Raw genomic sequence first — 27,409 nt, forward strand, 5'->3', positions numbered from 1 at the left:
TATGAACTGCTCAAAGAACCCATCCCATCAAGAGCAAAAGGGATGTCCATGAGTGTCAAGGCTAAAGAGGGCATGCGCGTGATGTAGATAGACATCGCTATGAACAAAGACATGGCAAAAAAAAGCATAGATAAAACACAGGCTTACACCACACAAATGAATCAACGACAAGGTGAAGGATGCCCACATATACAAGAGGCCGTACTTCACATGTAACAAGGGTAAGTCATCAATTATTTCAAGCTTTGTTGGTGCAGGGGATTACAAATCACCGCATATATGCCTAATCTATTTCTCTAAAGGCCAAGTAACACGAGGCAACTCGCTGAGCAACTCGACGAGTACCACGATAGACAACGCAATCTGGCGACGCAAGTTGAACAGTTATACTGGTCAACTGGTTCGGCAATTTTTCACAAGCTTCATTGCAAAAGCTGGAAAGGTACATGCCTGAAGAGGACAGTGTTATATAGAAGCCTATTATCAAAATGATCTCTACACCGCTGCAAACCGCACAACGACACTATCATAAAAATCTTTATATTAAAGTTGTCGAATTAACAGAAACTCCTACGAAATAATTACGTTATCGAATTAATGGAGGACAATTTCAAAAGTTTAGAGATGTGTCTATGATAATCAACAGAAAAGAAACTCCAACAGATAAATTATACGGGTCGAATTTTTCGAAAATTCCTATACATATGGTGTGGATAGAATGAACAGGAGCTGGGATGGTGCGATTCAAAGACTCGGGGCGAAGAAAATGATGGTTCTGTCCCAACTTTTGGATTATAAGTGGTGGCTTTTCCCTACATTCAGGAGCCATCCCCGTCTCTATTTTAATACCAGTTAATATATAAAAGTGATATTATTTTCCCATAATCCCCAATGACCCAAAATTTACGGAAGAATGGCCCTTTCCCTGACAGTAAAAGCACAAAATATATACTATACGGAGTGAAAAAGTTTACTTGAGTCCATTATGGTTCGAATGGTAAGACATTATTTTTGTTCATAGCTTTGGCAATGCCAGGAAACTTGTAGATATAGAAATCATCTGAGGCCAAAGTACGGGACATTTGGATACATCATGAATAATAATCTGGGGGATGACGTCACAAAGTGATCAGTATTGGCAAGATTGTGCCATAGATTTTTGAAAGACATTTTTTTACGGCAAAGTGAAAGATCGTTAGCTTAATCAAGAATTTTAATATCAAAATTAACTTTTAAGGAACACTGATAAAAGGGAAAGCTTGACAGCTTGTTACACGAATGAGCGATGCAACCAAGCAGTGGTTATGTGGAGGGTGGTCACGCCTACTGTTGTAAAATTTGAATATTAAGACATTGAAATGGTGTTGTTTTGTGGCAATTCGGGTGAATTTTAGACACGTACATCCTTGGACAAACTGGGCAACCTGACGGGAAACTCGAGTTGACTGCAGCGTTTCTTGTCTTGTTGCTAAACGAGTAACCTCGCGTATCTCGGCCTTCAGAAATAAACTTTCCTTTAGGCAAAAGACGAGTTATGAAATATCTTTACATCGTTAAAGACTGGAATTTTTTATTCTTTTCGTCATTATATCTCTAACAAGTCTAGCTCAACAATCTCTCTCTCTCTCTCTCTCTCTCTCTCTCTCTCTCTCTTCTCTCTCTCTCTCTCTCTCCTCTCTCTCTCTCTCTCTCTCTCCTCTCTCTCTCTCTCTCATCAAATTCAACAGCTTAATGTCGAAGGCTTGAAATAGCAGACCTAGATCTAGCACGTCCGAAAGAATCCCACAACAAAACACGCAGTTTGCCAGCAGTCGTCGGTCCGATATGGTACAGTACGCACTGATTGACCAAGAAAAGACACAGTTGCTATCGGTGAAGAAGGCGTCGACAATAAAGTGAACATTCTTTCGTTGTTAAAAAACAACTCAGACTTAGAGTTAACACTGCTTGTATACCTGCCTTTTGACCCTGTCTTTTATGCAAATGATAAGTCATCAAAGCATATTAAAGCCAGCATACAATTACTCAAGATATCGCATGCAGGACCTTACAAATCAAATACATTAACTGTATAAAAAGACCACTGAATGATAATGTCGTTCTCTGTTCTAAAAGCTGACTTATGTACTTTGGCACAGATAGTTTCTACGTGCTCGAACGATGTTTTCCTTCGAAATTAGAAAGTGTATCCGACAGATTATGATGAGCGTTTTGAAAATAGTCCACGGCATAGTCGCTGTTAAAAAAAGTTTTCACTGATACGTTTGAACATCTGTGTGGCAATGACTGAGTGGTGCCTGTGGCATTAATAACCCTCTGCCTTTACTCAGTCCATATATTAACCGATAAATGGACAAAGGGGTTTAATATTTCCGGTGACACCAACGACTCTTTTCTGAAGTAACTCACATCATTGAAATATTTAAAATAGACTAAACACTTATCTTTCTTAAACCAATATATAAGTTTGACAATGCCGTCTATATTCATGTTTAGCAATTTAGCAGGGACTCAAGTTTAAATCGAGGCATAATTTAATCAATACTTCGATCTAGCACCGAATGTTTTTTCCTAATAAGCTTTCTTCAATTATCGAACACAATTAAGTTATGACTTGTCTCCATACTGTTTATTTTGTAGCCAAACGAAAATCTGAGGCCGAAAACTCATTTTTCTGAAATTTTACTACTGACCCTTTATTTATTAGTTTTACTACTGGTATGTAGATGGCAAGATGTTTTCAGAAAATATTTATATATTGCCTTACATTGTTATAAAATGTAGAGCCCAGGTCTCGCCATGACGTATTTAAATTAACTACCCGAGCGTTTTTCTCACACTAACATCCAAACGCAATATCGACACAAAACATGTAAAACAAATAAACACACAAGATTGATGATGTAATTACAAATAACACAGAGATGGTGGCAATGTCGAATTTTGTGTTGTAATGCTTTACTCTAGTACCCCTATAGTTACCCTTTATTTTTTGTTTCATTTTATTTTGTTTGGCTTTTGAGAGTTAAGGGTTGAAAACGTTCTGAAGAAATTTTCAATGACCAAGAGTTGAAGTAACAATATCCATTTTCGAGGCTATACCAACACTTACTGTGTGATCAGCTATATTATATTTTGACAGAATGATGTCATCGTTATGTGATATACGGATAATATTTCAAGTCGATTGTCTGTTGTGAAATATTTTCTCGCAAACTATTGTACAGTAATAAACTAGGAAAAGAAAAGAGACTAAGTCAATTGTTCTTTCGTTTGTCTCCTGCCATATAGGTATTTTGAATCGCACAAAATTGAACTTTTCGGTGCAATGTAGTTACAACGATGACAATAGTATCAGTTCCGCTTATGAATGTCAGAAGAGCATTTGTATCGGTAACGACCAAAGATTAGAATGTAACTCATAGTACAACCCGTTAAAACCTCCAATAAAAACAATTTCGAAACGAAAATACATCTACAGTTAGTTTGGACTATAGGTGGCAAAGATTCCACGGTGCTATTTTTATTAACTCACATTCACTAGTCTCGTAGCGATGTCTGCCTATATGTGTTTCTTTCGCTGCGATGTCTTAAGGACAGGTGATTGTTAGTGAATTCAATTTTGTCAAGAGATTTTATTAAGGTAAAGGGCGACGAATTCGGACGCGCACACGCTTTAGAACGTTTCTGCGCAGATTTAACTCCAGCCTGTCGCAAATGGGTTACTTTGTAGCGCATGTATTTAACATCACCTGTCATTGTTGAAATTGCGCTTTTACCAAATTTTTTGACCCAGTCTCTTAGAAATACATGTGACCTATAACCTTGTCATATTTTGACCCCTAGGAAGCTGGTTTTTATTCAATATGAGCGAAAAATTAACATTTCTCTCCTATTTACATGGCGCACATTACCCATTCACCTGGAGAGATTGTAAAAAGTAGCATGGTGACACCCTTTTTTTAAAAGTGTAAACTAAATGTTATTATGTCAGGATTTTATTCGCCAAGTTTAGTGAAAATGACACCATTCAAAGCGACAGGAAGAAAGTTCGAAAATTATGTAGTGATATAATTTCGATATCGTCATTTTGTAATCGATACTTATGTTAAAATTTCTTTTCAAACATCATGAAACTATACATTCGATAGATATGGATCTTAAGTCTTGGTATTTATTAAAATTAACTCATTTGCTAAGCTTTTTATAATTGCTTTCTTTAGTTTAAGTGAATTATATCATTTTTATTTATTTCTAACGACGCCATTTTAACGTCCGTCTCCATGGAAACGAGCGTGGTGACCCCCATTTTTTATTTTATTTTTGCACTTGCACAACTTCCAAGAATATTTGTGCAAAGTTTCAAGAAAATGACACCACAACTTAATTTTGACATAATTCGTAGTACTTCACCTTAAGTACTGGCTCAACATATCCTTTGTGGTGAGATGGCTTGTATATTTATTTTTATTTGCATAACAAATCATTGAATAAAACTGGATTATAACTTTTGATATTGTTACAAATGATTATCACAATAGAACCTTGAAAGATATTAATTAGGGATCTAAAATTTAATTGCTAATTTGCATGTGGTATAAAATTCCTGTTTTGACTTTGATATATTTGTGTACTGAATTATTTTTTGAATTAATCCTGAGTGACTTGTGCTCGTGATGTTCATTATAATTCTATTGAGTGCCAAACTTTTAGGCAAACGTTTAAATTTATCTCCAACTGGTAGATATTCTCAAACAACAGATGATTTTTGGTTCATATTATATTTTTTTAAAAACATTTGTAAACATGCACGACGAAAGATATTTTAATGATATCACTTTTAACCAAGGTTTGTCTTGTCAGTCTTCTGATGTTAGCCGGTAACGTTGAACGCAATCAAGGCCCACCAAATTTACGCTCAACATTAACAGCAGTACTGACCTAGCAACAAAAGAAGATATAATAGTTCTAAATTATTAACTCGATACTCTAATCACCGAAACGTGTAACATTCACGCCATACTAAGAAAGCTGCAAGTCAAAATGATATTATAGAGATGACATGGAAAATTCTTTAAAACTGTCAGAGCTTGACTCAAAGTGTGAAATATCCAACGATATTAAAACGTCATAGGCAAAAATTTCACAAGAAAATGCGAAGCTGAAACGTGAGATCGATGATTTAGAAAAGCGAGGGAGAAGAAACAACTTCGTTTTCTATGGAATTCAGACAGGATGGAGCCCTGAGGCGTGATAAACTTCTGAGAAAAAGGTAAACTTACTCTTGAAGAACAAACTTGGAATCTCAGACGAGAATAAATTTGAACGGGTACACCGTAAATGCGCCTGTCTGTACAAAGCACAAAGCAAACAGTCGAAATGTTTACGAAGTTTAAAGATAAGAGTTCTTGCAAATGCGAACGAGCTGAAAGAAAGCGACATTTACTTAGTTTACATTGGCAACCGAACTGAAATTTTGGCCGACGCAAAATAATTGTCCTTTTGGGATTAAATTTGGTCCGCGTCCGCACTTACCGGTACCAGAATTAGGGCCGACGTAACTTTACCTTCGTTTGTGACGTCTGATCTGTCAAAGTTCAAAATGGCGCATTTGAATAATGGCACGCTGTTTCTACTGTTCCTGATTTTCCTGCGTTTTTACGCACAATGACTACCACTCACCCCTTTAATCATCGGAGATATCTTCACTATTTATTGGATGAGCATATGGTATATATAAGACCGCGGTGGAGAAATAACCAGTGCGCGGCATTTTGACATGCCTCTCTAGTCTATTACGAGAACTGTGGAATCGAATGACATGGTCTCGTTTGCGGAGCAAAGGTTGGGGAAGTTCTGCGTACATGGGATGATATTAAAATGTAAAGACTGGATTGAAAACTTTCGATAGGTGTAAACTTTAGTTTCAAACGTCGGTTGTTTTGTGCGAATAGGGTGACTAGTTCAACTTCGATCCATGGCGGAGGCCTGGTCAACTGGGACCAGGGCCGACGCAACGTGTCCACACAGGCGATTTGCGTCGGACCACATTTTGCGGCGGCCCTCCGTCGGCCCTGAACCCCCCTTCTCACCGGGACCAAATTGTGTCGACCCAAGGCCGACGCAGCGTGTCCACATCGGATTTTTACGTCGGTCCCGGCCCAGGTCCGGCCCTACTCCGACGCAAAGTGGTCAATCTGAACAGGATAGAGGATTTTTCAAAAAAAATACGAAACATTCATTCAAAACACTTTGCTTTCTTAAATCACGACCAGGAAGATGCAACTCAAAGATTCAGGTCCGTTATGACAAGCTTATTCTGACCAATCACCAAGATACCACTTCGACAAAACACGGGACAGATTTTTTAAGTACTAGTACAGCAATGCGCAAGCTAGAAATTCGGCCAAGGCCCAAAATCGTCCAATCTCTCCATTTTCTTTGGAATGTAAGAGGTCTAAAATCCAAGATAAGTGATGAATGTATATCATTATTCACAAACTACAATATCATAGGGTTGGTAGAAACTTGCCGTCTTAACGGAGACTTTGTTGAATTTTTACCAATCTATAAGGTTTTTACTTTCCCGCTGTAAGGCATAGTAACAGGAGTCGCCCAAGTGACAGTACTGCCACCTATGTTACGAATTCAACTGTTTGCATCATTTGCAGAATTTGCAGTCATATTGAGAATTGCACCTTTGTAAATCAGGATAAAAGTATTTTTCTTTTGGAAAATATGTGGTTCTAGGTGTTACTATTTCAGACCAGAAAATACAGCAGGTACTATTGATTCGTTTGAAACCAAGCTGACTGAATTCCTTAATTTAAATAGAATACGTTTTCATGCTAGGTGGCGATTTTAATGACATAACAGGTTCAGAAGATTATTTTATTCTTGACAATACGATAGAGTATCTTCCCCTTGAAGGTACTAATAATCAGCCATTGCATTTTCACATGGCTAGGTATTCAAGGTATAAAATTGTAAATGAAGCTGATAAAATTGTGTTAAATATAAGTAAGAATTTCGATTTGCATATTGCCAAAGGTCAACTAGATGATAATGATAAAGAAAACGTATGTTGCGTAACGCCACATAGCCGCAGTGTGGTGGATTGATTATGGCATTATTATATTTTATCAGCAGAGTTCTTTCGTTATTTAAATCACTTCGACGTTGTGCCTTAGATTGAATCCGATAACTTCCTTATCACCTTTCCTGTGAACCCTGTAAATAGCTCACTCCAAGTAATGAATGCTTTTTGTGAAACCCCTGTTTCCAAATATGTCAGATTTTAGCGGCCCGAAACATGCAGCGAACTCCTTTGAACGGAGTTTCAACTCTTCACATGTTCAGAAGATTATCGATAAATCAAAAGCGGCTATTCCTAATATCAGCTGTGCTTTTTCGAATTATATAAGCGAGTGTAAGCATGAGCACTTCGTTGTTCTTAATTGATAGTCTAGATAACGTAAGCTCATTTGAATATACGAATTTTGATACTGACAGATAACTGTGTAAAAATATTGAAAAATGAATGTCGATCTGATTGAAATGCCGACAACAGATTTTTGTTGGACTGCGGACATTTGATTGTCACACACAATCAAAGCGGCCTCATCGACGCATTCTTTCGTTGCTAACACGGAACATTGTAAACGTGCATACTTACGCTCGCGCGACCTTCTGTGTCGTCTGACGTAGTGGTTTACATACACGAGTGTGCGTGCAAACCATTTCTGGACACATCATGTTTTGCATCGCTAGCGCTGCTGATTCTATTGTTTAAAATTTGAGCTGTTGCACGCCGACTCCTCTACAGGATCAGGAGGACAATTTAGATAATATGTATGTTAATCAGACTCTGGAGCTTTTAAACCTTCCAGTTCATGAAGGCAGCCATAATAACATGGTCAAGAAAGCCTTAAATTTCCGGCAAAGAGATTGAGATCTACTTACTCGTGAAGTGAGTCATACTTAAGGTACACTAAGTGCGAAATAACTGAAAGTTTTAAACATCTTCATTAATATTCCCTTACGAACACCTTAAACAAAAATATCTGCTCTGCAACCCATCTTCTACGCAAAATAAGCAGAGCAAGAAAGGTCGACTACTGCAGACTTTGCTACCACTTTAGGACTTTGCCCACATACGCCCATCTGTAACCCAAATTTCGAATCCCTGCCGAGCTTTATCCTGCACATAATCAAGCAAATAAATACCACCACATATGTCAAAGGTTATGGTGATTGTGGCAATAACTATGCTCCGACTCAGGTGCAATTCCATCTCTCTGACATTTAAATTGGATTTCAATTACTTTTTAAACAAGGTTTGAGCACACCTGCACTGTTTGTTTGCCCACACTGTATTAAACTAGCTTGCGCCTGTCCCGATTGTTCTGGCGATGCGACTACTTCACTAGTCTGCCCATACATATCTTTTTATTTATGTCACCTACCTTTTTTGGTACCATTCTACAGTTGACGTTTTTTCAAGTTGTTGCTTTTGAAACTATTGAGAAGCTGCCACCGCTGATGTGTTGCACTCGTACAACAAAAATCAGATAAACAGATAAATGAGTTCTAAGTGCTTGCGGTCGTATATTTAGCATACAGAAGACATTAACATCCGATTCTTCCACTGATGTACTTTATTTACTTCACAGATTGCTCAATTTACACAAGTAGATTAAAAAAAGTTTATGCAAACTGTATATGACAAAGAAAAAATATTTACCCTTGATATTGTCATAAAGACATGAAAAAATTAATATTAATATCAGCATAAATAATGTCATCAAAAACAGCACAGGTTAGCTGCAAATACAGCAAATGATTGGAACGTATATTAAAGCAATAATGAACGCGCAAAAAAGCACGACAATGCGAAGAAACGCATTAGGACATTAAAAATGTACGCGCCATTGGTGGAGCCGAACAGTAGCAAGGATTGAAAGTACTTACCCGATGGTACTATCTGCAACAGTTGAGCTTTAAAAGCTCGTTTAGTTATTGTAAAGATGTTTGAATATATACGTGGCTATTGTGGGTTTTATGAAAACAAAATAAGGCCACTATACCGCATGACTTGACATGAATATTATTCGCTGGTAATAATAGGTTTTTCGCGAAAAACGAATATGGCCGCCAAAGCACATGACCAATTTATATGACCTTCAAAAACTTAATAATATTCTCACCAGTGATGACGTGAGTAAAATTACAGTAAAAATAGTGTTCTTGTACTAGAGTTAAGGATTTGTATAAATTAATTTCGAAATTTTACAAAAAAATCCAATATGGCAGGCCAGATCACGAGACCAACTAAATGTTTTTCACAAACTTGATAGTTGTCATATTAGCGATCATAAGAGTAAAATTTCAGTAAAAATAGTCTGTTGTTCTTGTGTTTAAGATTTTATATATTAAATCCGATATTACAAAAAAAAAATAAACTATGACAACTAAAATGCTACCGATATAGATGTTTTTTTGGAGACTTGAAAGGACTCTTACTAGGGATAACATGTGTAAAATTTCAATTCAAAAGGTAAGTTGGTTCTGGATTTAATAAATTTTATCGATTAAATTTTAATTTACAAAAAAATCAAATACGGCGGCCGAACCACGTGACAAGTCGAAATGCCTTACGCAAAATAATATAACTGATACTTATGATGATATGAGAAAAAATCCTATTAAAATGATATGTTGGTTCTATAGTTTAAGATTTTACAGATGATTTGATTTTTTTCGGCCAAGGTCACATGGGAGCTAGCAATTTCATTTGTTAATTTTGAAGAAGAGGAGACATGTTTGCTCCACATCAAATTTCACATTGACCAGACCCCAAGCTAAATAGGAAAAAAGTAATTTTAGGTTTTCATAACTCTTATATGGCCACTAGGACACGTGACTAATTAGAAATTCAAGGATTTGGTGCAAAACCTCTTATTGGGCCTGGTCAATATGCCAAATGTACATGTAGTGGTTTTCCAAATCTCGGCTGGCAAACAAAATGACGGTAGCATAAGAAAGAAGAAAGAAAAACCTTAGCGAAACCAATTGTGGCCAAGCCGATAGCCTTCGGCCGCTAAAAAGCAATTAATGCAAAATTCATAAATTGAATTTAAAAAAAAACGTAAATCGTTTTAAAATAATTACAAGTGAACATAATTAATCATCCAGTCACTGACATTGTATTAGACGTTTTAGAACGTTCCCTTTGACCTATGTTCCATAAGTACATACAAAACTTATTTGTTTGCTACGCCATATTTAAATTCAGATGCAAATAGTAATCGGTACGGTGGCAACGTATAAAACTTTGTATGCTCTTACAAACAAAATAACATACACTGTTTTGCAAACACTGTCAAGGTTAACATATGCTGTGCTATCCCTAAATACGCAATATTCTGCAATGCTCATTTGCAATTAGATCGTTTTAGGCCAGGGTCTTTAAATTAGAAATAATTCAAATCTAACGATGGTCTTTATCATCTGTGATAAAATATCTAACAATTTTCTAGCTTCCGATAGTTACGGTATTAAACATCATCCTGGATCGCGTATCATAGATATTGCTATCATATACGGAATGTTTGTAACGGAAGATGGCATCACTTTCTCCTGCCCCGCCGATGGAGAATAGCGTTCTTGTTGACTTTTGTCTACAGAGATAATAATTAAAATTGGATTTAACAAAACAAGCTCCATTAAATCAAATGGTGTTGAATTACGTATATTCAATATCAAGCAAAGAACAAAAAACACCATCTCATATATTTCAGAAAATCAGATAACCAGTCTTAAGTTTGTTCCGGAGTAAATATTCCAATACAAATGAGTGTTTTTTCAGCTTTTCGATATTTAAGGAAAACTTTCCTTTAACGGATATAAAACAATTTTTGCAATTTATATATAAGACTTAAAAAACAGTATCAGAAGGAAAGTTGATCATGTACCTCACCTTTCAAAACCAATGGTATCACAACATAAACCCATCATTTAATAAAACTGGCGAAATTGAAATCTCAGAAAATGGGTCCCTGTTGCAAAAAAAACGACTCAAAAGTACGTACAGTCAGCAGCTCTTGGTGAGTCAAATTACTGTCGGCACGTGTTCTTATCTCTGTCAAAGATGCACCCAAAGAATCGGTGGCAACAGGAAAACTGTAGAAAACGGGAACAAAACATGTTTCAATGATCTGCGTCTGTCATAATGGGAAACCTAGCCTGGCGAAATTTACCATTTATCCTTCTCAAATAACTGTTGTATAGCAGCTTTAATTCGCCACTCACTTGCACGCGCCGACGACTATGGAGAAGAAATTGAAGTAGACGACATTTATGAAAATTAAGTCGGTTTTCGACGGACGCAAGGGTCTATTTTGTATAATTCAATCATATAGGTAAGATTCAGCCAACGAATTAGATAGCAGCTTCCGAGATGCTGAACATTGGCCCCAAAAGTGAACATGGGTGAAGGCGCGTGATTTCATCCGCGATACAGTACGATTTTTTGAAGCGTGTCCAGTTGAGTTGGAGGAGTGCTGCAAATCTTCATGGACCGTTCAGCGTGTTTAAAACTATGGAGAGTTCGGGAGGCGTATTTCTCACATGCAATATTAAATATAGACCAGATGATGACTACTTCATACATCGGTTCTACCCTTTCCAGTATAAAGAAATTACAGATTATAGTCTATTGTCGGCGATTTACATCACAAAGTATGTCAAAGATACGCTCATTAGCCTTGATCTTATTTTTGGACACAGAGCACAACGTATCATTGTAAATTTTTCACTCCAGACTGAGACAGGGCGCGACCGGTATACTCTTTCGAAATGGGGTTGGCTTCTCCTTCCAGCGATATTCGTTAAAACATAAAGTACGTCTGATGGGCGTCGTCACATGCCTATTCTCCCATGCGTATAAATAATGAAAAGTCGTTTCTACTAAAGAGGGAAGTCTTACCCGTTTGTTTTGTGTACACATGTGTCATGTGTGAACCTAGAATGAATTAAATGACACATAAGATTATTAAAGCGTGAGACCGAGTAAGGAATTTAAAACTGCGTGTTATGACACATAAGAGAGAAAAACTACGACGAAAAATGAAATTAAAAGAATTATTGAACCTGTTATCGGGGCAACCTATTGGTTCATAAATAATAAAATGAAATAAAATAACATATCACTTACTCTCGACGTCCAATGTTATTTCCCAGTATTGAGGAGTCGCCGTTATGTGTGTGCATCGCCATTTTCCACCGTGTCGCTCTACGTCGGCATTGAGGATAAACATGTTATACTCTCCTATAGTGGAATTTCCCGTTACCTTACACGATTCATCAAATGTCATTGCGCCAATTGATTTGTATTCAGGAAAACCAAATTCTGTCATTTTCAACCATGATGGTTCGACAGCACTTTTGAAATACTCGACAGAACAACGCAGAACGACAGCGCTTCCTTCTTTTACATGTCCATTTTCGGGCTTCCTTATCCAATTAATCTGGCTGTGAGCCCGCTTGTTGCAATGCTTGCTATAATAAAAATAATAATAATAATAATAATAATAATAATAATATAGTAATAATAATAATAATGTAACAACAGCAATACAACCACAAGTAATGTCAGTATTTGACTTATGCTATTCTCTTTGTATGACCAGAACAAGGCCTATGGTAACGTTTATGCAGTCATTTGTTAACGAAATTTCAATGTCTCCAGGACGAACACTAATAATGCAGACTGATAGTCTTAGATTTACCATGTACACGATATCACCTTTAAGTTGAAACAATATAAATATGACCATTTTCTTTGAAACGTTAGAGAATTTAAGCCAAATGACTTTAATATGTACCGACTTTAACTGTTTGTGAACTTACGTTTCAGCGGAGAGATTAATATTATTCCAAGGAGAAGCTTTGTCGAGGTATCTGGAAGAAAGTAATTCATTTCCTCAGCTACAAAAGAATTTAAAGATCGAGATACTCTTTATATTATTTTAGTTCTAAAGAGCCTGTAAAGCGTGCACATTCGGCCTTCTCCAAATTGTCGACAAATACCAACAATTGAAATACTGTGAATACTGTATGTAGAATACACACATTAGATGTTTCATGGAAATTTTGTGCAATACCTTACCTTTCACTTTGAAAAAATGTACTAGCTTTCATACTTACCGAACGTATTACTTTCCATTTTTGCGCCAGTAGAACACTAGACGAACAGTATTCTTCTCAAGCAAGTATCAGATTTTCCAACAAAATGTCATATGAAGAAAAATTAGGCACTCATTAAGTCATTATTCGAGAGTATTATGTTGATTATTGCTTTCGACTTGGTAGTTTATTTAGGAAACAGATATGACAAATATAATTGTTCAATGTAATCGTTCTGATTATACGATATTTCTCATTGAAAATTCACATACCTTCGAAGTCCATTGACTGCGGAGTCAACGAAAAGGCTACTGAATATTTTTTACTACTGAATGTCTTGTTTTTACTAGCCCTTATATAGCTACCACAACAAGTACACAGGTCAAAGGCTAAGGAGTTCTTTTACATCACTTCAATTGTTTGAGTAAAAGCTGCTATTGTCCGATATGTAGGACACACGTTTGTTGATATTCTGCCAGAAACTAGAGCATTAGTGAACAAACAGCATGCAAATAGCCTCGATTGAAAAAATAAAACAAACGAACGCATTGTTTGAAGTGTACATGTTTTCGACTTAACGTTGTAATTCTCACTTCCTGAAACCTAATAGTCAAAATCAACACGGCCTAGAGTAAACTCGGACTGACTAATCGAGTTAAGAGAGAGAGAGAGAGAGAGAGAGAGAGAGAGAGAGAGAGAGAGAGAGAGAGAGAGAGAGAGAGAGAGAGAGAGAGCCAAGGAACTTTGTCTAGTCACTGACAGTGACGCTTTATGAATATTGAAATACATAATGCATCCATTTCAATAAGCGAAGTGAAATTATATGTCAGCGTAATTATCTAATTTGTCTTCTGTGATATTTTGAAAACAAATTCGTAATTGGTCAAAGAGAATATTAATCATTCGTTGACTACTATCACGATGTTATCTTTAAAGTTACACTAAACATTTGAAATAGTTTTAAAAACTATTCTTCTGTTGTTTACATACGGAACACTGATGGTATATTCAATCCGGTGTACACTTGAGATTAATAATGACATTACAATGTCACCTAGGTGTTGTGTAGGCATTATCCAATGAGGTGCGGTAGCTGGTTTGGGTAGACGATAGTCAAAATATGCATGTAAAATGCATAATTGCATTGTTAACATCGAAAAACTTCATATTCTTTTGTCAGCCCGGAAAAAAAATTACCGGATATTCTTAGCCCAGATATACCTGTAAGTTACAAGTCGGCCTTGTCCATGTATCATTGTGGTTTCCAAAGGTGAAAAAGGTCATTGGCACGTATCCAAAATCATGCGATATCTCGATCATACGCCGCAAAACAACTTCTTGGCATAGGAACAACGTTTTCAGACAACAATACATTGTAAAGTCATTGTGATACCTTTAGTTTTAATAACAAAATAAAACATTTTCTAAGTTTGACTATCATGACCTCTATATCTCTGTAGCTATCCACCCAGTGTTTTTTTTCTAATAGATAGCATTAACTTGTCGATAGAGCTGTCAGAATTCTATTTCCAAGCCTACTCCTACGCGACCACACTCACGTACACGTACTCCTATCCATTCAGCTGCCAAAGACCCCAAAGAGCTAAAGAATCCTTTATTTATTTACTTCCAAACAAACTGTTCAAGTTTCGGACAATTTGTATCGTGTCCAGATTAATTAAATTAAATCGGCGTTCAAAACATTGACAATTTTCATTAACAAATCTTGTAATAACGAACCCAAGCTTGTCAAAATTGCAGTTTAACAGAACTACAATGATTTTTGCAGCTATTTCGAAATTCTACTGCAGTCGAAAGGCCACTCTAACAAAGCATTATATATTACGTTCGTCAAAACGTAATTCAATCAATTGTCATTGTGTTAACCTAAGCTCTGCAGGGTGGTTTAGCATGGAGATAAGGGCGAACAATCCCTTTTACGGTTGATGTAGTATTTGTTCATGGTGGATGCTCCCGTAGCCGAGTGCTGCACTACTGTCTCTGAATTTCCGCTCTCCAGTTTACCAACTAAAATGTTAAGTTAAAACTCGACGTGAACCACTGTACTTGCACATTTGAACTAAATATCAACATCGGAATCCACAAAAGCGTATAGAGACATTGCGCGAAATATCTGATCTCAAGGTGCAATATTGTCTGGCGATCGAAGTGAAATAAAAACGTAGGTTCCAAAACAGCATTTTGCTGAGCGGCTTGGGAAACGGGAGCGTCGAAAAATCAAACACACGAAATGCGTCCTTATTCTACCGTAACTGCAATCGACACAGTACATGACAATGTTAATCGACCTAGCTCATCAAGCTTACAGTTTAGGAAATTTAAAGCAGAGTGCTCTACTTACAGATATTGATTAGATCGTTTTAGTCCTCTCATTTTCATTGGCACTGCGGAAGAATAATGCACAACATTGCCCCCTGCACTATTATCATTGGCTGGCTGACACAATTTCAGAATTAGGATACCCTGAACATTCAGGTTATTTATCACGGGTACAGCTGCTAATAGTTGTCTTGTGGAAAGTTCAACGCACTATGCTTCCGCTTAAAATGACTGTTCCAGGCCCGGGATTCGCACGCAGATTCCCTGCATGCTACACAAATATAGCTGACAGATATTCGTAACGAACTGAGCTAATGTAGAAGATGTTATTATATGAAGCTTCTCAAGGGGCTTTTATATACTCAAAAATAAAATAAATGCAATGATTTTAGCACAGACTAATACTATCACTCCGTTAACCCGTTATATGTTATTGATCGTCAATTTTATGCAAGTATACATTGCGACACACTAGAATCAAATTAGTCCAAGAACGTTATTTGCATTGCAATATCAGCATCGCTCATTCAAAGTTACACGGGAAAAATATATCTTTTAGTGCTATATAAATTTGCGTTGCTTGGTTTAGAATCAAAATGGCTGTAATATGTAATACCAAGAAGACAAAGTCGTTTTATAAATTCTCAAAGATCAAAAATATTGGCCGTTCAAGTACAGTTGGTCAATAATAGCAATGTAACACTTACCGTGATCTGCTTTTTACATAGAGGCCCAATGTCAAAGTCAAAGGTGACCGTTTATAGAGTTGTGTACGACTTTTTGATGTAAGCTACCTAACGATGTTTAATCTTTGATTTCCCATTTTCGAGTCAAAGTATTTTCTTCAGAATAAATTATCACACCGGATACATGTTTTTGTTTTTGTTTTGTTTTTTTTTTGTTTTGTTTTTTACTGGAGTCTTTAGTTTGATGTAAATGTTTTTAGTTTAACCACTGGGCAAGAACATTATACTCATCCTGATACAGGGAAAGAAGCTAAATTTGGGACCAATTTCGTGTTATTGTTTGCAATGGTATCTTCAGTGTCTTCGTTTTATTACAGTACATGCTTATTGATGATGAATCACACAGTATGCATGATCTCGGCTTACAATGAAGTGAGTTTTCGATCGGGTTCAAACCTACAACGTACGGCACCAAGTCACCTAGCGAAGGTGCACAGTCAAAACCGCTCGCTCAAAATTCTACCTTCAAAAAAGTGCTTCAATAACTGAGCTAAGATAATACACTTTTTTTCTGACTGCGACTCCTCCACACGCTATATAGTTAACGACTCGCACTCACATACACACGCATTATACACAAAATCTAAGTTGTCAAAGCAGTGAATACACATCGCTTAACTGGGTGAAAGACAACTTTAAAGATAAGAGTATCAATACTTTTTAGGCAAATGTAGCACGCTCGCAAACTCTTCACATGCAAAACGACATCTAATTCGTGTCGCCTGCGCGTCTATAGACACCCACGTGGTCCCCTGGCGACTACACTAAGAGTCGCGGCAAAATTCGGCAAAATGTAAGAAAATTAAGCATTGAATCTCATATCTTGTTAGGGCTCATCTCATACTATTCAACGGCACGCCGACCAACCGTACGGAGGTCAAGTTTGCTTACCCCAGTTTAATCAGTTCCGCTTCACTATCTTCGGTTTTTCTTTTGCATGCCAAGAGAAAACAAACATGCAAACAAACAGACACAGTCAGTCAGACAGACAAACAAAAACCAAACTCCTCTTTGTGCCACCGTAATCTTTGAGCCATTGTCTCCTTTCATGATGTAATATTGTGAAAATTTCGTCGAAATAAGTAGTGGGTTTTTGCTATGTCATCACAGTTAAATCTGTTTGTATGTTTTTACACAACTCAATTAATGTAAATATCGGTCACAGTATTGAGAAATTTGTTTATGTTGAAATAGCAAAGCCGCAAAACAAGTCTTGAATGTTGAGCCGAAAATTTAATAATAATCTATTGTTATTTTTTTCACAGTGAGAAAAGTGAATGAAACTGGCTTTTTCACAGAATGAAGGTTGTGCATACCTCTTTAAGTACAAATATAAAGCAAGGTGATTAATAATTTCAATTTACTTATATAATAAATTGTAATGTTTAGACTGATACAGATAATGAAAAACTACCGTAACAGCACATTAACAATCTCGAGAAGTCGTATCGAGCTCTGATCAAGAATAAAACCAAGGACAGAAAACTCTGTACTTTTATATGTTATCATTCGGTTTACTGATGAATCTTGCTACGGAAAGAATAAACTTCAACATGTTTTGACGCAAGCTATTGTCATGTGCACACTATCCACTAGAACGGTGATCAATCAGTGGTTCAAGTGCTCTGCACTAGGCCTGACTCATAAGTTATAAGTGACTCCCAAACTCTGAGGTTATGGTAACAAATTTCACATTGCTCTTAACAGATGCCTAATATAACTGTCATTATTGTCAAATCACATTCATGTAAATATCCGTAAACAAAAGTACACCATTTTACAAATGCAGCTGCAAGGTTAATTTTTCTCATTTCTATAAATGTTTTTCTGAAGACAGACGCCATGTCTGCTACAAAATACGAACAGCCGTATTAAATGTGAAATCCGAAACATACTAAAGAGGATACAATAACAACTCTTTTTCCCGTGGTCAGCTAAAGATAATACTGAGTTCAAATACATTTACTGTTACTAGTACGAAATGAAATTTGTCATATGTTTTACATATGGGTGGTCACAACTGAAAAAGTACCACATTCATACTATATTTGCTGTCTTACCTAGGAAAACATTGTAAAAACTTGAAACTTTGTCTGCTTTGCCTACTCAGGCAAAGTATATCACAAATTTTACTTCTTGTACAGTGATATTTTTCTAAAAACACAAATAAAGCATTTATGCCATATCTCCCATATATAAGTTATATTGTCCTATTTAAATGTTGGCATCAGCAGTCAACATTAGCGAAATACAAAAAAGTTGCTACGTGTCAGATGAAACTAAATCCAAAGTCCTTAATAAATCTAAATTTATGAAGTTTAATGTATAATGACAAGCTCTGTGACCATGTCAACATAAAAACAGCGTACATTTTGGCCACAAATATCTCGAAACGTCGATTATTGTCTCTCTGAAGTTAAATAGCCATCAAATAATATGTTCCTGAAAAGAGAGAGAGAGAGAGAGAGAGAGAGAGAGAGAGAGAGAGAGAAGAGGGAGAGAGAGAGAGAAGAGAGAGAGAGAGAGAGAGAGAGAGAGAGAGAGGGGGGAGGGAGAGAGATTAAATATATAAGCTTCGTCTGGTTATTAACAATGGCACTAAAATCAATTATAATTGATTAACATAATGAATCAATACATAATTAAATTAAATTATAAAATATACACACATGAACTGAGATTTGACCTACGTTTTCATTGTCACTGAAATTCCTCGTCTGTTGGACGATGTTTGAAAATGATGGCGTTTCCCAATCTCCTTTTCTCCAACATGTCAACATTAAGTCTTAGCTAAACAAAGGCACATGCAATGACGATATTAAAAACAAGGAAAATGACATCAACGCAAGGAAAGAAATCCGTACGAGATCTAGTACAATGTGATTATGTCCTAAATATAATAGTTATCATTTTTATATTGTCAAACATGAAAACCAGGCCAGTGTGTGCTACGATTGTAGAAGTTTAAACTTCAACAAAATCAGCCAACAAATGAAGGAAAAAACACAGTCTGACGTACAATGTTAGATACATATTAAAAACATACATTTCAGGATGACAGGGTTAAGGCCTTAGTAACCTTTGACCTCTCGTCAACTCTGTTTCGACTTCTTCTGGACTCCGACCTTCAAATGGATGGCATTCTGGATGAGAAACAAACGTAGACTATTGGGATACATTGTAACTTGCAATGATGCATATAGAAAAAAAATCAAGAGTTCATGCAACAGGACGGAAGACGCCATATAACGACCGTGTTTACGGTGTCACTAAAAGGTCAATGTAATTTCGAGCACGTGTCTCTGTGTCGAGATAAAGCAAATTAAAGAACGTCATCTGCCATACCTAATGTGAGCATTTCTCAGAATAGGACACCAAATGACCAAACATCTGTCTGTACACTGAAAGTCATATTTCCAAACGTTTCGAGTGCCATCCATTGATATGGAAGTTGATCCTGGAACAAAGCATCCGTAAAGGTTATACATTTACACAATTCATGCTTAACTGTAACATAGTTAGTTGAACGCTTTACAAATATATATTGCACATTATGATAATCATTATTCATAACTTGTATTGTCTCGTCTAATGTTTTTGTACTTATTTGTTGACTCAATATATTCAAATTATCGGTGTAATATTAGTAATGTACAGACTTGTAATTGGATAATTTCATATCCCTTTTGCTTGATTATGTAAAGAGATCGGAATCTTACATAAACACAGTATGCGTTGATTTTCCCAATATAGCAATATACTATTTTTGGTGAAATAGAATTGCCTCATCTATGACTTTGACCTTGGCTGTTAATCAGTGAAATCTCGACAACAATCACTTATGTAAAGCAGCCGCATCTCACGTTCACTTGATGTCTATCAACAATCGTTTCTATAAACCTATACATCGGATTCTTTGTACTCTTAACTTTAGAGGAGTTTATGTGTGTCCCGTGTTATTATTGATCGTCTTAAGTCACCCAAATTATGCAAATATTAGTATTGGCTATTTAGCCTCGTTTTGAAAACAATAATATGGCCGATAAATCTTGTGGAGGTGAAGGTGTTTACTATATCCTGTAAGTACTCTCGAACTGACTAATCGTATTCTTTAATTTTCAGTTCTATTTTTTTACAGAAATTTTGTTTTAAGCATAATAAAATGTGTTAGTGTCATTGAGGGCATGTAGTTAGATGAACTATATTGAGCAAACGCTTGTCAGAATCTTTGAATGAACTATAATAAATAAATCAATACCTTTATTTTCGATCTCATGAAGTCTTCATCGCTGATCACTTTGTTGGAATAACTTAGATTTGATATCTTGCATGTAAGATCGCTACATACAAGTACATGCCTCGTAGCAAGATACCTAAAGACAATGTAATGAAAGGAAACAGAGCCAAACTCTATCGATATCAAAATACATAGTTGTTTTGAATCCATTTTACAAAACTCTCCACTTTTTCACATCGTGTAGCATGATATAACTCTACAATGCGAATCAAATAACAAGGTCGCTGTCGCTCGATTACCTGTACAGTTAGAACATTTCCTCACAAAAGATTTAGATTAAGCATTATATTTAACATCTTCATTGAGAACTGCGGCTTTGTATTGTAAACGAGTTAGACCTGGATTGACTGGGCTTGACTCGGGACGTAAACTTACGTGATTAGCCGAATTAGCTTTATGTGAACGTACAAATACGGCTCCTTTAGCCTTTACCTGCTTCTGCAGGAGTTTCCCTGCTTCGCAGACAAAAATCTACTTTGATTTAAAAAAGGAACATTTTCAGGTCTTGATAATTTAAGACATGTTTAATTTCCTTGCTAGTAGTAGATAATTGTGGTAAGAAAACAACCGGATTTACTTTCGTTTTGTTACGGAAAAATTTCAATCATTTTATTTTCGAACGCTATCTGTTCATGAAATGTACCTTTATGTCCTTAAAATGAATAAAATGTCTTACAGCACTTTCATAGATGATAGGTATTCCATTCCCTTGGCTACATCAAGTGCAAACGATAACAGCATCCTCTGGAACATGATGTAATTGCCAATAGACAGTCTTTTCCTGCTTTCTAAGAGATATTTCTTTAGGTCGCCGTGTTGAGCATATTCTAATATCAAATAAGTTCGATCTGAAATATGTGTAAATCGCCACTTATTTATTAAAATACAAATGTCTTTTACAATGTATCGCCAGCTAAATGTTAACATGTTTGGATTAGAATTGTCGAATGTAGCTGTTTATGTGCATGTCGATATGGATATAAAGACTTTATCACAATGAGGTAGAGTGGTCAAACAGCAATTAATTTATGAAGCCCAAGATCACTTGGTATGACACAACGTATTAAAAGTCAGCTACCTGAGATATTAGTTTCGATACACATACACTTTCTTTGCATTTAATTCTTGCAAAGGGTTCGATAGTTCGTATTAAATTGTAAATCCATTTGTACTGATATGTCGAGAGAAACGCAGACAAATTACCACTTGTTCTGTATAAGCATTAGGCAGTATGCAACTCGAAAGTTAAATACTTAATCTTTTTCTCAAACTTTCCTCAAGGAATACTCCAAAAAATATCTTCCAAAATTAGGAATAAGATTCAGGGGTCACAGTGCAGGGTTGGTACCAGAGAAACAATTTAACGAAAATTTACCGACATTAGAAAGTCAAAATTTTCGCCAGCCCTGTGTCAACTGTGTGAAGAAAAATCAATTTTCGATTGTTAAAATACTAAGACGGTAAATGTTTTTTTTTCCCCTTTCTGCAAGAACTCCATAATGAGCCCCAACAAGTGGTAGATAGAAAGGTTTGATAGTCAAAATACCTGTCCAAAGGCGCATCCTACCTCATTTCATCTACACCTAAAGTGTTTTGCCTAACCAATAACCCTTGAGACATCAAAACAGTTGATATCGTATCATAATGGGAAATGCAAATGTAGAGTTGCGTTATCCTTAGCGTTGCCTAATAACATACATGTTCTAAACTATTTGTGTTCCTTTGCGTTGACTACATTTGTTGATAGATTTGTCAGAATTGTCTTTGATCTCCCTGACACTCATTCTGTCCCGATTACACACATGCGCAGAGTAAACCTTCAAAGATCATGCGCACCTTGAGAAGCTCTAATTTTAGACTACAGCATTGTACAATGCCCTCCATCAGGCAGGCAATGTTTTGACCATATCAATCACACAGCAGAGTTAGTTTCTATCTACTTGAGTGTTAGCAGGATCGATTTTATGACATACTTTACCAAGGGCGACCTCAGTTCGGGCCATAGTGCGGCAAAACCCTGTTCCTTCTAGTGTCTGACGCTAGAGTTTCCATGACGTTTGCTACGCAGTTGAAAGCATGTTTAGAGCCAAATAATGACTCGTCTGTTTTCACGACCGAAGTCGCAAACATGCACCCAGTAAGCCATATACTTTTTTACAACCTTATTCAGGGCTGATTCGAAATTAGGACAAAGTATGTTTGTCTAACAAACCGCTTCACATCAATACTTCCCAACCAGCCACTTGCACAAATATTTGAGACAGAATCTTTCGACAAAACTCGCAAAATCTTAGCACAAAGCCGAAACGCTAAATAATAGTAATTAACTTCTTTTTCTTCCCCAAAGGCAAACTCCGCCGCCATACGTTAATTTACCATGTAAATCCAAACGGGTCAAGATCGCCCTGTAACTGACAAATCTGACATGATAGTGTTTATCGTGTCGTCAAAGTCTGTCCCGAATACTAGCAGTGATTTGGCCTTTTAAAAAATGGCTCAAGCACAAATTTATAATAATATAAATATTTCTTCTCAGTTCTCTCGCCAAGATGGAATCTACGAGTGGTATCTAAAATATCGGCTTCCGGTAGGCATAATATCTTTCGTGGGGTGGTTTTCCCTTACATGAGTGTAAAACGGCTCATTCTGAATTTCTATTCGTCACTGTACAGAATCACCTTAAAAGGCCTATCTCAGTCGACTGTGTACTTGTATACTTGTAAATAATTGTCTATGGTGCGCAAGATGAACAAAGTGTATTTGTACAAGATTGACACACACACCCTCAGGCTAGATTACGTTTTGGTCGTCCACTGATAAGTAAGAAAGCACACAATTCAGAGTGCCTTTAGCTATAGACATGTAGACATGTGTCTTTGTCACTCCAAATCTTTTGAGTTTTATTATTTCACAAAATCGTCCAAACATCACCAGCGAGAAATAATGAAGAGCTACGAAGATCCTAGGGTTCGAGGTCTAAATGCCCTCTTAGTGACTGTCGCTCGTTATTAGCCAAGTGCACCATGTCAGCATTCCACGTAACATTGGTGCCTTCTATCAATATGTCACTTCACTGCTTACGATTTACAGAAAACTAAACTGTCAGGGGTCGTCACTAGGTCGTTGGTGGTGGTGGGACAAACACATTAATCTCTTTACGAAATTTTACACCGGGGTCAAAATGTCGAAGGTCAAAGTGATCATTGATGATGTCGGCTGCAACGCCATCAATATGTATTGAATGTTGTTAACTCATTAGGTTTTCTTTGACTGTTTCGTTGTAATTTTCGAGAATGAATTCTCATTTAGGATTTTGAAAACGTTTAAGTTATGAATGGTGTAAGTATTTTCATTTGGACTACTGTACAAAAAACACACAATACATAGTGTTAAATGTACATGCTTTTGTAGGTATCGAATGTGGAGTGGGCACACATGTTCCGTCAGTATAGTCGGAGATTTTTAAGATCAAGAGCATAAATTTTATGAGGATTGCATTTGTACTTAAATCAGATACACTTATTTTGACAATTTGTGTCACAAAATTTAAGGATATTTGTCCTTGACGGCTATTGTTTGCATTGCATGCTCTTTCATGCTCGTAAATAATTTGGTACTTCACCAAATCTCACAAGCTTCAAGGGTCACTGATTGAGCCAGAAACGTTTACAAGTAATCACCTTTTATACTTTTTTGATTCGTGCGATCAAAGAAATTCAACCTCTTCCTGAACTATAGAAATGCTTTTTGCTCGGCGTCGGCTTAAGTGACTTATGGATAATGCCTTTACAGTTTTATTGCTCTGCTATGTTGTGATTACTAGCAAAAATAAACCCCTGGCGTTCGATACGCGTTAATTCCCACATTATTCAACTTTAAAACAAAACTATTGTCTAACATTGTTTCAGAATAGCCCTCTCTCTGTCTCGCTCTCGTCCCCCTCTCTCTCTGTTTGTCTTTCTGTCTGTTTGTCTGCCTCCCTCTCTCTTTTGCTCTATCTCTGAAAGTCTTTAAACTATCAATCGAATAATTGTAAGGCTACAACGATTCGATGGGCACAACAAATAAAACGTCAATTTTTTTTACGCCAGACGTATGTATGTAAGAGAGAATACAATGTCACTAAGGAATTCTATTTTTAGGTTTTTTATTCAAAATACAATAGCGAATGACATTGTGTGAAAAAAAAGATAGAGAAGCACTACACAAACACATAACACTAACATAAAATATCTGTATTACGCTTCATACAAAATATACTACAACTCTGTACATGTTTACTCAATCATTTGATATATCTACAAATAATTTCAAAGATTATATAATCACTATAACAACGGTTTAAAAGAGAGTTGAAATAAAAATTCTAGTTAATACTGATATAACATTTTTCTCTTGCAATATTTACATCATCAATCTCCTTAACAAAAAATAATATGAGTGGTTATCGTGTTTGTTAAACTCAACATGTTCTGCACGGTTCAAGTTGATTTGTCAAGGGGATATACACAAGCGTTTTGATATGTTGAACGCGTGTATCACGACGAAGACGATTTATCTGAAGTACAGCAGTCAACAAACATAAGTCAGAGAGAGAGGGAGAGAGAGGGGAAGGGATAGAGACAGAGAGAGACAGAGAGAGAGACAGAGAGAGATAGAGAGAGAGAGAGAGAGAGATATGAGTAGGACGCTATGTTGACACTCTTTACAATGGCATTCAAGTGAATAATGCAGTACTAAAATACATTGTTGCAGCAAGGAAAGTAAAACATAACTGCCTAGATATTAATATAACTTAATTTTAATTTTTCAGATATTTTTATGGGCTAGCAAACTAAATAAAGCATTTATATAAACATGATGGTAGTTAATTGGGATAATTGTATCTGCAAAATTTCTCAAGAATTGAAAACAAGTGTTTAATATTACACCATATTTGCAAACCACCTTTAAAATTCTATTCTAAACTTGCAATGTTTAACAAATATTATAAGTAAGAATCATTGCATGACAGTACCTAATGCTATTTGTTCAAAACAAAACAAAAATGAGCAATGTTTCTATTTAATTAAAATGTGACAACTTGTCAATGTTCGCTATTCTGTCTAATCGTGTCATAAGTAACAAGTTTAAAGCAAGTTAGGAATTTACACTTACCATTGTCATCCCTTAGCTCTCGAATTTGTTTTACAATATTCGGAAAAGATGGCCTTGCCCAATCTTCTTTCCTCCAACACATCAGCATCAAGCCGTATCTAAAAACGTCATAAACCCTCTTTTCAACAACAATACTAGCAGTTTACTTGTAATTAAGATATGAAAATGTTACGATATACACAAGAAATTGCGCTTGAAATCAAATATATCCTGATTATGCCGACTAAAAATTCAACAATCATTACTGGCTTAAATATATATAAATATATATTTATCTACCTGTCTATATATATATATATATATATATATATATATATATATATATATATATATATATATATATATATACACATACACTTCAAGGTGACAGTGTTCTGGTTGTAGTAGTCTGTATCCTCTTCTCAATTCTGTTTCAATTTCTTCTCGACTCTGCTCTTCAAAAGGATGACATCCTGAAATATAGATAAACTTACTCTTAATATTCATCGGTTGATCATCAAAACAATTTGACAAATTTAAGTCATTCAATGATTGTTTTATTCGCAATTTTATTCTTTTCAACTCTTGTGGCTGAAGTCGTAGGCGTCATTATGTTTCTTTTGTTCAAACATGAAATGAATCAGTGCATACCTAGTGTGAGAATTTCCCAGAATAATACTCCAAATGACCAAACATCTGTGTGTACACTGAATGTCATATTTTCAAGTGTCTCCAGTGCCATCCACTGATATGGAAGTTGATCCTGTAATAAAACACAACCTTTTAAAAATTCGTGTAATCCTTGTACGACAAAATCTTGACAAAACTCTCCAATAAATATGTCAACGTTACAGTGACGATTAAACATAGCTCTTTCGAGAAGATGACACAAGAAGATGACACTGTCATTATCATCTACCAATTTTCTGGCTTGAAAACAAAAATAAAAGCCAAACAAACAGAGAGCAAATAACATATAGACTGACATAAAGTTAGCAAGTAAGAAGCTAAATGATAAGCTACAGAACTGGTCTCATGTAACGCAATACTGGTTGTATATGCGTTAGCTCTCGTGGTTCAATACCTCTATTCGACTAGTACTTTCTCGCAACGCTGTGTACAGTACAGTCATTTCTGCTAAAAATATGCAGTAAGCAGACTTATATCACCGTAAATTCCTTATTTTGCCTTATGGTATGGAAAGTCCTCGAACGTACCAAAAATATCGCAGCAAGGCAAACATGAAGAATTTCACCTTAGCATTTGCTAGGTGATAATTACTAACAGTTAAATGAGCGAGGTTTCCGATATTGTATAAGAGTGTCTGAGGACGTGATATTATGGATACCTTCAATTCCAATCTCAGGAAAGCTCTCATCGCTAATCACCTTGTTGGAATAACTGAGATTCGACACCTTGCATGTAAGATCATTACACACAAGTACATGCCTCGTAGAAAGATACCTGTGGACAATCTGAAGAAAGAAATGGAAATCACAATCGCGACACATGAAGACGCACGATTAAATCTATTTTGTAATGAACATATTTGGCAAAGCTTTCAGCATTGATTACATCTTAATTGAGAAACCCTCGCATGCTGTCTTACAGACCGAAGGAAGACATCATTGTTCTTTTTAGTTGATTCAATTAACAGGAGAGTCGAGACTTTTTTATAACAGCTGTAAATGGTTTATTATATATA

General features: G+C 36.1%; 1 protein-coding gene across 1 annotated transcript; it reads right to left on the bottom strand.

Moving 5' to 3' along the window:
- Positions 1 to 24,698: 24,698 nt before the first annotated feature.
- Positions 24,699 to 27,173, bottom strand: LOC139127793 (tyrosine-protein kinase receptor Tie-1-like). The gene is made up of 5 exons (XM_070693667.1): positions 27,053 to 27,173; positions 26,356 to 26,467; positions 26,081 to 26,177; positions 25,726 to 25,823; positions 24,699 to 25,126 (listed from the first exon to the last, which is right to left on the bottom strand). The coding sequence occupies exons 1-5, from the start codon at positions 27,080 to 27,082 to the stop codon at positions 25,107 to 25,109; spliced, it is 357 nt and encodes a 118-aa protein (XP_070549768.1). The 5' UTR covers positions 27,083 to 27,173; the 3' UTR covers positions 24,699 to 25,106.
- Positions 27,174 to 27,409: the final 236 nt, after the last annotated feature.

Source organism: Ptychodera flava, unplaced genomic scaffold (assembly GCF_041260155.1).
Source record: "Ptychodera flava strain L36383 unplaced genomic scaffold, AS_Pfla_20210202 Scaffold_37__1_contigs__length_1687728_pilon, whole genome shotgun sequence".
In the NCBI taxonomy this organism is placed as follows: Eukaryota; Metazoa; Hemichordata; class Enteropneusta; family Ptychoderidae; genus Ptychodera; species Ptychodera flava.